The 10,889-nt window shown below is 48.7% G+C and overlaps 1 protein-coding gene across 1 annotated transcript; it reads right to left on the bottom strand.

The window, feature by feature from the left end:
* Nucleotides 1-536: 536 nt before the first annotated feature.
* Nucleotides 537-2,140, bottom strand: BHLHE23 (basic helix-loop-helix family member e23). Its single transcript, XM_063172010.1, has one exon. It carries the CDS (start codon nt 2,136-2,138, stop codon nt 1,464-1,466), a length of 675 nt encoding a protein of 224 aa, XP_063028080.1. The 5' UTR covers nt 2,139-2,140; the 3' UTR covers nt 537-1,463.
* Nucleotides 2,141-10,889: the final 8,749 nt, after the last annotated feature.

The raw sequence follows: 10,889 nt of genomic DNA, 5'->3' as shown, positions 1-10,889 counted from the left end.
ATGCACTTTGTAACTTGTACGAACACAGTCAGTATTGGCAAGAGATCATTAGCTCACCCACGATATTAAGTGGCCCAAACCCCAGGTGCAGATCTAGGGTTAAGCTGTAGAGAGAACAGAAAACCAACCAAAGGGATAAGCAGAGTTTTTAAAGAGATTTCCTTCCCTGCCATGTTTTTCATAGGGGTGCTCAGAGCTAAGCTCGCTGCTACAATAACGCCAGTCAAACACCACTTTCAGGGCACAGCATTCCCCAGCAAGTGTCAGAATACACAGCCTAAACCCCTGCTTGCTTAACTCAGAGTCAGACATAAACAACATTTTTTTGTGTGCTCATGATTCAGGAGAAAGTGGAGAAAAAATGCAAATCCCTGCTGATAAGGAGCTGAATATCCACAAGCTTTTCCCAAGTATTCTGATCATTCCCCTAAGTTCACACAGCTGCTCCTGCCACATCCATCTCTGCTTTACCTGACTCCAGCAGGGGTTTTGCAGGGACTGCCAGGTGGTTTTAGAGACATGTAGGACAGAGAAAGTGGTTATTCATGTCTTTTATTTATTATAAATACATATAAATATGTTAAGTCACCTTTTGCTTTGTTTATCATGATGAGCAACGACTTTGGAAAATCATCCGGAAAACTTAACCAAGCTGAGAAACAGGCAAACAGCAAGCATTAGCATACAATCACAGGTTCCTCTCAGTCCAAGAACGGGTTAATTTTTTTAAGAGAGAAAAGAAAAAAAAGCATCTTACTTTGAAGCATCAATTGTTTTAGCAAGAGTACTGGACTTCCCCCCTCCCGTGAGCTCCGACCAAAGGATTTCCATTTGGATTTTAGGGTGCAGTCCAACCCCAGCTGGCTACAGAGAACCCCCTCCGCCCACGATTCTGAAACATTGCATAGTTTGCAACTGGATTTTGCTTCCCCTTCCTCCTTTTAATCTATTTTTAACACAGGTCGATCATGCCAAAGCACATTCACTGAGGTTTCCATTTCCAGATCTCTCTCCCTCTCTGTTTTTCTACAGTTCTGTTTCAAAACCGCTCAAAAACTTTGTAGCTCAGAGCAAGCGAAAAGCAACATTACGCTCACAATCCACTGACAGGCTGGGAAGGAAATAACTCTACAGATGAAGTTGCATGTGAGGGGTGGGAACTAAATAAAGTAGAAAGTGGGTGGTTTGGGGGGGTTCCACGTGAACTTCCAAATATTTCCAGATGGGGAGGAGGGGGGTACTTAAGAGAAGAACAAAAGAGAAAACCCAGACTTAACAGATGGAAGGAAGCCAGGGCTGATGGCAGTGGGAAGAAAAGTGCAGAGAAAGAAAACAAACCAACCAACCAAAAAGAAAAAAAAAAAAAAAACAACCAAACCAAACCAAAACAAAAAAAAAAAAAAAAAAAAAAGAAAGAAAAAATAAGGAAAAAAAATAAAAGAAAAGCCCGAAGAAGGCAGAAGTCAAGGCTTGTCGTTACAGTGTTTGCAGAGGGCGGAGGCGGCTCCTGTGAAGGCAGTGCATTTCTCGGGGCAGCCGGGCACGGCCGCGCCGCCGAAGGGGTACACGGGCGACTGTCCGAAGGGGTTGAGGGTGGCGGGCAGCGGGGCGCTCAGCGCCTGGCCCTGGTTCAGGTAGGCCACCAGCCGCCGCATCTCCTCCAGGGCCTGCGCCTGCATGAGGATGTAGTTCTTGGCCAGGAGCAGCGTGGCGATTTTGGAGAGTTTCCGCACCGAGGGGCTGTGCGCGTAGGGGATGACGGAGCGCAGCCCGTCCAGCGCGTCGTTCAGGTCGTGCATCCGCCGCCGCTCCCGCGCGTTGATGCTGAGGCGCAGCGAGCGCTGCTCCTTGGGCTTCTTGCCCAAGGCTCCCCCCTTCAGCTTCCCCTCTCGCTCGAAGCCCGCGCCGCCCTTCACGCCCGCCTCGAAGCCGTCCTCCTCGTCGCCGCTCTGCTCGCCGCTGCTCTCCGCGGACTTGCCCATCGCCCCGCCGTGGAAGTCCGCCCCGCCGCCGCCGGGGTAGGCGCCCCTCGGGCCCTCGGCGCCCCCGCGCACCGCCCCGTAGGCGAAAGCCGAGGGTCCGTAGCCCGGGGCCAGCGCCAGGTACGCCTCGCTGCCCAGCGACTTGAGCTCAGCCATCGCCGGGAGCCCCGCTCGGCCGCCGCTGCCTGGGCGCTGAGGAGGAGGAGGAGGCGGCCCCGCCGCTCCGCTCCGCTCGGCTCTGCGCCCGGGCTGGGGGCGGGCAGTGAGCGCACAACGGCCCCGCCGCGCTTATATCGGCGACAGGGGCCGCGGGGACAGCCGCCGCCAATCGCAGGGCAGCGCGCTCCCTTCCCTTCCCTTCCCTTCCCTTCCCTTCCCTTCCCTTCCCTTCCCTTCCCTTCCCTTCCCTTCCCTTCCCTTCCCTTCCCTTCCCTTCCCTTCCCTTCCCTTCCCTTCCCTTCCCTTCCCTTCCCTTCCCTTCCCTTCCCTTCCCTTCCCTTCCCTTCCCTTCCCTTCCCTTCCCTTCCCTTCCCTTCCCTTCCCTTCCCTTCCCTTCCCTTCCCTTCCCTTCATGCTGGAAGCTCAGGGAAGCACCAGGGCACACCTGGTGCTTGAGATGCAGTCATGGTGGTTTAGGTGGGCACCTGTTGTTCAGTGACATTTCCAAGGCAAGGCCCTGCCTATTCCCATTTTCTTCAGGAGCTCACAGTGTTCCTCCCTTCCATGTGCCAGGAAATGTTTAGATCTGTGATGACCCAGCCCTTCTCTGAAGAAGGGACCCTGTGTCCTCCCCAGCTGTGGGTACCAGCATCAGAGTGTGACGCTGGGACAGGAGACAAACAAATGGTCTGCAGGGTGGGGGGAATCATCACTGGGACTGGTGCTGTCTGATCCATGGAGGAGAACCGCTGGCAAAGGTGGAGCTGCATGGAGAAGGACAATCAGGATGTTTAGTCCCATATTCCTGCATCAAGGTGACAACAATGGCCTAAACTTTAATTGCAAGAGAAAGAGATCCCCGTTTCTTTCTTTTCTAGAGTTTGGAGACTGGTTCGTGTTACTGAGGTTTGCTTTACAGATAGCATAAGGGCATCCCAGGCTTTCTCCATGTGCCTGGTCCAGGCCCCTCATGTGCCTGGTCTGCCTGGAAAGGATGGGATGAATCCTGGATCCTGTGCAGTGGCACATAGCTGTGAGCAGGTGGATATTGCCTGCAGGCAGATGCAACCAGTTGCTGCAGATGCACCTGGCAGTTTATCTGCTGTAGTAAATAGCCTGGGTGTTACAGTGACAGGAGGCTCTTTCCAGAATGTGGTTTGTTTTTCTCAGGCCCTCTCTGAAGCTGGCTTATCCCCTTCCCATCAGCTCCCCGTGTGCTGTGTGCTAACGTGAAATGACGAGCTTGTCTCCCTCTCTTGTCCACATCAGAGCCAGGAGAGCTGAGATGAGCAGTGACACATTCAGCCCCAGCTGTGCTTGCAGAGCTGCTGCCTGAACAAGGCTGTTCCCCTGCAATCTGGGAGGTTGTGTTTCTGCTTTTTGGAGGAGTGGAGCACACAAAGCTGGCTCTGTCCAAGCCTGGCATCACAGTGTGCAGCAGGTTTGTCCATCATACTTTTCACTGGAGTTCTCTTACCTCACCTCCAGTGTTTGAATGTTACAATATGGTCACATCTCCCTTTTGCTCCCCTTTTCAGGCTTATCCAGCCATGAAGACCAATTACTGATTTTAGTAACTTAATTGTTTTATGAGAATTGAACCACTTAGCTACTCCTGGGACAGATCACTCTATATATTCTTGGTGACACTCTATATATCCACTGTGACTTTCAAGTGCAAGTGAGCACAGCTTAACTTCTTTTCATCTCTGGAGCCAGTCCCATACTCCAAATCATAACAGACCAATGGAAGGAAGTACCAGAATATCATCACTGGCATAAGTAATTCCCATTAAAAGATGTAGAGGAAATGTTAAAAGCAGGAGTGTCCCCTGCTAGGAATTTTTTACATTTTTGGTAACATGTTAAGATCTTGCAATGAGAAGCACCAGTACTGTTATAAACTTTCAGGAATTCTGGTTGTAAAGACATTCTGCAAATACTGCCAGCTTTCTAAGAATGTCATGTGTATCTAAGTGGGCTAAAAATTAGAAGCAAACACTTCTCACACAGGCTCTCCCATGGTTTATTAAACAGATTAGTTCTTCAAGGGTTATTTCAACACTGAGGGTAGCTTGGGAGGTGCATCAGCTACAGCAGAACAGAGCAGGAGGATTTGATGCTTTGTATGTAATTCCAGAACACACAGCAGAGAGAAATCATTTGGAATCTGTATGAATCTGAAATTCACTCAGGTTTAATGTGCTACCAAGAAGTGCATATGGAAGAATTTGCTTTGGATTTCTCCCTCAAACTGCAGCTGTTAATAGGCATCTTTGAAAATACTCAACCTGGTTTCTCACTGAAAACTGAGAAACGGGAATTTACATTTTGACATGTTGGACTAGAACAAAAAAAGGGGGAAAAAAAGGAAGACAAAAAAATATCAGAAAGGAGTGACTCATGTGGAAGACCATGGCAGAAAATAAAATCTTTTCCAAGTGCTTTGGGGAAAAGTGGACATATGCAGTAGGAAATAAATCTATCACAGGTTGTTGAGTATTTACCAGCTTTAAAGTGGGATTTATTTCTTCCAGCGTTTTACGTATTCAAAATTTGCTGTAAATATTTAATAATTAATAGCAGATTATAATTACTGATTATAACAGGTGATTGTAACAGGTATTGTAAGTTCTCAGGACAGGACCCATACCTTCACTAAGACTCTTTCAAGTCACAAACATTTTAAAAATAAAAGGCAGAATCAATGATTTGGTTACTACTGACCCTACATGTCCTTCCCGGGAGCGGTGCAGTCTGTCGGGCCGTGTCTGTCTGTCTGTCCCTGCCGGGAGCGGTGCGGGTCTGTCGGGCTGGGTCTGTCTGTCTGTCCCTGCCGGGAGCGGTGCGGGTCTGTCGGGCTGTGTCTGTCTGTCTGTCCCTGCCGGGAGCGGTGCGGGTCTGTCGGGATGGGTCTGTCTGTCCCTGCCGGGAGCAGTGCGGGTCTGTCGGGCTGTGTCTGTCTGTCTGTCCCTGCCGGGAGCGGTGCGGATCTGTAGGGCTGGGTCTGTCTGTCTGTCCCTGCCGGGAGCGGTGCGCGTCTGTCGGGCCGGGGTCCGTCTGTCCCCGGGGCCGGGCTGGCGGTCCCGTGCTGACATCTAGCGACCACCGGAGGGGAGCGGGCACCCACGGCCCCCCGGCATCCCCCGGCTGCTCGGCTCGGAGCCGGACGTGGGCAAAGCTGCAAATTCCGCAGTGACCCCCAAGGCTGAGGGGGAGACCCAGGAGCGCATTCGGGTCCCGGTGCGGTCCCAAACCTGTGCTGTGGGTACCGGGAAATACAGCCCTGCCCATTGCTGCAAGGATCTGATATCCAGGAAAACACAAGGAGGGTGGAAAGCAAAGAGGTGTTCAAGCATTTAAATGTGTGATTGGATCATTTTCTGTGGGTACCAAAGGAGGTGGGATGAGCGGAGTTACTTTGCTGGAAGCTCCCTGGAACTGTTGGGTGAATGTTTCATCCCGTGTAACCCCAGGAAACCAGCAAGAACAACTGTAGGAAAAGCACAAGCAGTGGCAATTCTGTGCTGGGTCTGGCTGTTTGGTGGGTAGAGATAAAATCTCCAGGTGGGAAAAGCAGGCAGAGCTGACTCTGGCAGGTGTGTGCCAAAACCACAGGACTGGCCAGAGGTCATGGCAGTGTGATAGGAGTGCACCAACAACTGGAGCTGCTGAAGTGTTTGTGTTTGTGCTGGCTCCCTGTTTATCCCTTGACTGCCACACAGCTGAGGCTTTCCTCCCAAAAATTACTGAGGCATGCAGGAATGTACCAGTTTTATCCAGGGAAAGGAAGATCTTATGGCTGAGGCACAGGACTCTGGATATGAGACCCCTGTTCTCAGTCCTGCAGCTCACTCGGCTCCTAACAAGGAGTTTGATTCTGCCTAATTTCTGAGAAATTAGGTGTGTGTGTAGAGCCTGTGCTTGTGACCCTCCTACAGTAATTGTGTGTTTATGGTGATATAAAAGGCTGTGAAAGCTTCCATTACTGATCCTGCAAAGATCACCACAATTCCTACAGCTTTTAAGAGCAACATGAAGAGTTTCAGTACAACAAAATGGTCACTCTTGGACTGTTCTTCAGACAAAGTCAGGCTTTCACCAGCAGTCGTCCATTGGAGGACCTAGGAGGGCATTTTGTGAACGAGACTTCCAAAAGGGAAATCTTCATGCAACTTTAAAGGTTGTTTTGAAGAGTTTATTCAAAGTTAGAGTTTGTTTAACAAGTACAAGCCTCTGGGATAGGTTTTGCTCTGCTTATGTCACTTAAGTCATACTTTTCCCCCTTCACTAGATGGCAGCAAGAAGATAGCTATAAGGATTTGCAGGATTAGCATTATTTTTTTAAAAATACAGTAAACAGAGAGTTTTCAATTGGTTTCTCGTTTGAAAGGACTTCTTTAGCAACCCCCTTAGACAGAAAGCTCTCAACAACCAAACCAACCAGCAGCAATGTGGTCAAGACCAGCAGCAGAGGAGTCTGAAACATCTTTTCCGGATGGGAGAGCAGAGACTCAGCGTGGCCGCGGGTTTCGGTGCGTGTTTCAGCGGGGAAGGAGCGATTATCCGGTCTGCAGGTCCCTCTGCTGGCAAAGCCTCTTCTTGCATCAGCCGGGCTCGGAGGGAGCGGTGCTGCAGGGAGGGTTTGCAGAGCGCAGGAGGGACAGAACACTCAGCCAGCCTCGGGTGTGCCACAGGAGCCCCTGTCCCGAGGAGAACAAGGGCACATCATCCTCTCTCTCCCATCTGGCTCTGCTTCAACCTAGCAGAAGGATACGGGATGTTTAAATAGGATGTGCAGTTCTTGCTGCTCCCATGTCCCAGACTCCTTCTCCTGCTCCTCCTGACACTACCAGCCCTTCAGCACTAGGACAGAGTTCTTTATGGCACCTAAAAATGCATGGAGGACCCTTAGCTCTGGCTGCACCCTCTAAAAGCCGAGCAGCCCTCATTATTGCTTCTGCAGAGGGACGGGATGTACAGACACTGAGCCCCGCACAGAGAGGAGTATGCAGGTATTTCAGGGAAAGCTTGAATTCTCTTATGGAGAACTTTATCCCAGAACATGCAACTGCTGAAGAGAAGGCAGTGACAGGGACCCCAGCCACCCCTTGGAGGGCAAGCAAAGATGTTGCCTTCCTTCAATGGCATAAAACTGAGTGCTGGGGAAAGCATGGGGCTACATGATACCCAGGGGAAGGTGCTTGGCTTGCCAAGAGGAAAGTGTTGATGGAAGCAGCAGGATGCAGAAAACTCTGTTCAGAACTGAAAACTCTGCATAGTTATGGTGTGCCTTGGTCAAGGTGGTGCATGGTCAGATGGGCACCCATGGGTTTGGTGTCTGTGCTCAAGCCCATAGAACAAACCCATGTTGTCACATCCTTCAACCTTAGAGGCACTAAGGAGGGTGAAGGGGATTCTCCTGCTCACTGACTTTCTGTTTTCTCCACTGACAGTGCTTGTTTGGCTCTCACACCTCTGCAGAACTGACCCATGAGAAGAGGAGGTGATGCTTGAGGTGTTTGAGGGAGCTGGGTGTGACAGATGGCCCTGAAGGAAAACCAAAGGGGAAAGACGTTCCAGTGGCTCAGGGCTGCCACGAATGCAGAACGTGCCATGATTCAGGGAAATGGGGACAGGCTTTCCATCAGAAGGCTTTTGAAGCATGGTTTGGGTACAGCATGATGTCCAGGCTTCTGCCCCAAACAAAAATGATTTGTTCTCTTTCCTGCTTTTCCAGAGGTTTGTGCTTCTCTGGGAACTTTCAGTTCCCTCCTGCAACGTGAATATCCCAACCTAATGAGTGAGGGAAAACTTGGCTGTTCTAATAAGGCAAGGGAGCAGTTGAAAATGGATTAGGAAGGGATTGAATGTGTCTTGTGAGAGCTTGGCTATTGATTTCTAACCCTCCCATTCTGATGTTATTGCAGAAATGATTTTCTTCTGCACTGTGCAGAGATTAAATATTAATAAATAGAAAATTTGAAAAAAAAGGGGGGAGAAAAATATCAGATCCCAAGACATCCTGCTGCACAATTAAAAACCAAATGAAGGTTTTCTGGAATGAAAAACTTTATTTGCTGAAGTTTTCTTGAGCTCAGAGTAGAAACATAAGGCAGTTTGATGAGATAATTTGTAATGTTTCTATTTAGTGTTTTGTGGCAGGGGTGTGTGATTTTGAGCCATATCTCATTGCAGTAGGCTGAGGATAAAGACAGAATAAAAAAGGGATGGAGATTTACTTAGATGTCGTTCACCAGTGACCCATTTATTCACTGATGATGAAGTAAGGGGGAGCACACAGGTCTGCTCTGCCTCCTCTTGCACTGCATCCTGCAGCCATGCTCAGTTCCATTAGGCTTCTATTTATTATTTAACAGAGGAGATGGAAGACAAGGCACACCAAGGTGATTTTTATGTCCTAGACGTTTCATTTGCACAAAGAGTGCACAAGCTGCTACTTGCCATGAACTCTGTGGTTTCCAAGTGCAGAACCCACATTCCCTGGGTGTCTGCAGGAGGAGGTGAATGGACAGGCAGGCTCTGCAGGCAGGTCAGGGCTCCCAGGGCACACAAGGAAATCTGCTCTCCTAGGAGATCATTCTGCCTCATCTTCCTCCTCATTCCATCAAAATGGGCACTAACTGAGACAAAAAAAAGGGCACAACGAGAATCTCATGTCCAATTTCTTGCAAGATCAGTATTTTTTTTTTTTCTGTAGTAAGATATGGGATAATGGAAAACACAAATTAAATTTGGAAGTGTGGAATATGGAAGACCATTCCTTTTCAAGGGAGTTGTAACTATGAGAAGGGAAATTGTTATGTCTTACCCAAATCATTCATGTGCTCTTCCAGCACTCTAAAGGGTTACTTGTGTTGGTACATTGTCCAACAAATTAGGGAATGCAGACACAAGGGGAAGGAACAGGAAATAGCTCTGTGGTGTCACGAGCACAACCAAAGGTAGGATTTGACCCACTCACTGCTTTTCTCCAATCCTGTCTTCAGCAGTCAGTGATGTTGCTGGCTGATTTCCATCCGAATTCAATAGTTTTCAAGCAGCACAAGATGTTTGATCAGTGTTCTATATCCCAAAGAGACCCTTCTTTGACAGACTCATAGCTGGATATACCTTGTGTGCTCCTGTCTCTATTAATCATTTTTAATGATCTCTCTTGAATCTCGTGCCTGTGGCTGGTTGTGGCTTTGCTCTGTCAGTTCTCCAAGGCCTTGATGCTCAGCTATTTCAAGTCAGCTCATTGACTTTGGATCTTGTCCCCACATTACTCATTTCATTATGGTCCTGCAGCCTGTTCTTTGTTTCCTCAGCAAAGCTCAGATGGAACTTTAAGCCTGTAGAGAGAGACCCAGCACCTGGATGGCAGAGATACTGAGCTGTTTATCGGGATTTAAGGGAATTTGGTAGGAAAATTTGTGTCAAACACGTCAACAAGTGGAAACCTGGCCCTGGGCTTCAGATTCTGCTGCAGGGCTGAGCAGATGGGGCCTCACTCTTTATTCTTTTACCAATTCACTGTGTGCCTGAGGTGGCCCAGGTCTGTGAACCAGTGGGAATCAAGAAGGTAAAAGTTTTGTGAAACCCTGGTTATAAATTGCTGGAGCTTCAATAGTGGCTCCCATCAGCAGAGCTGCAGTACCTCACCATGCACACCCTCAGTCCTGAAAATAAAACACCCTAAACTGAGCAGTGGTCCAAGAATGCTTATAGAGGCCATTGTGAGGGATCAGCTGATGGCTTCAGCCAGAGGAAATCATTGCTTTCTGCCACTCCTCATGCTCTCAGCTGCTCTCTGTGCTTCAGTCCCATGCCTTTAACTAAGCAGTGTTTGCAGCCCTGGCCCCAGAGAGGAGCAGCCACCAAAGCCTGCAGAGCCCCGAGCTGGTGGGCAGCGCTGCACCCATCCATCCCCTGCAGGCTCTCCAGAAAAAGGGAGGCAATGTCCTGCCTGGGTGTCTAAAAAGAGTGTCTGCAGATTACCCAGCATGTCACACCCAGGTTTAGAAGCACCATAAGGCATCATTTGGCAGACACCAGGCAATATTTAGTGACTATGGGAGCTATATATAATGGAATTATGGAGGGTGTGAGAAAGCAGCACCTCCTCCCATCTGCCCGCTTAAGGGATGCAAATGCTTTGCTATAATACTGTTCCCTCAGAGCTGGAACTTTAGCAAATAAGGGACTTTATTAAGTTGTTAATAAGATTTCATTTTCTCACTAATGCTGTGGTGCTACATTATTAATTTAAAACTGTATTTAGCCTGACATGCTAAAGTGCTAGGCCTCATTATTAATGCATAAACCCATACCTCTGTTGTTTAATTAAACACCATGATTATGAAGTTCTGATGTGGTTTAATGATAGCAGGCTGGAGTGGCAGTACATTCCTGTGCTCAGATCTCCCCCATTCCCCCTCCTGCTTCTTTCCCCTTTCATTTCCCTTCAAAAGCACAAATGCAGTTGTTGTTCTGCTGAATAAACACCACATGACAAATGGTGTTGATCTTTCCAAGGTGACAGAGAACTGCATTTTTATTTTCCTAGGCTTAGCTTATTATTGACCAGAGATTTCTCTGCTCCTTCTGTTAACTGCTCTGAAGGTAACTGTTTGTATTTCCCCAGAAAACAATATAATCCTTGCTCCCAGTAAAGTCAACACCAGTTTCCAACTGGCATCAACAGGCCAGAGTTTCACCCAAAGACAAGAAGAGACCTAGAAAAAT

This window comes from Melospiza melodia, chromosome 19, assembly GCF_035770615.1.
Source record: "Melospiza melodia melodia isolate bMelMel2 chromosome 19, bMelMel2.pri, whole genome shotgun sequence".
Taxonomy (NCBI): domain Eukaryota; kingdom Metazoa; phylum Chordata; class Aves; order Passeriformes; family Passerellidae; genus Melospiza; species Melospiza melodia.
Note: the sequence above shows the minus strand (reverse complement) of the source record. Positions and strands in the feature narration are given on the sequence as shown.

Coding starts and splice junctions, on each gene's coding strand:
- BHLHE23 (XM_063172010.1), bottom strand. CDS start 2,138: ATGGCTGAGCTCAAGTCGCTGGGCAGCGAGGCGTACCTGGCGCTGGCC.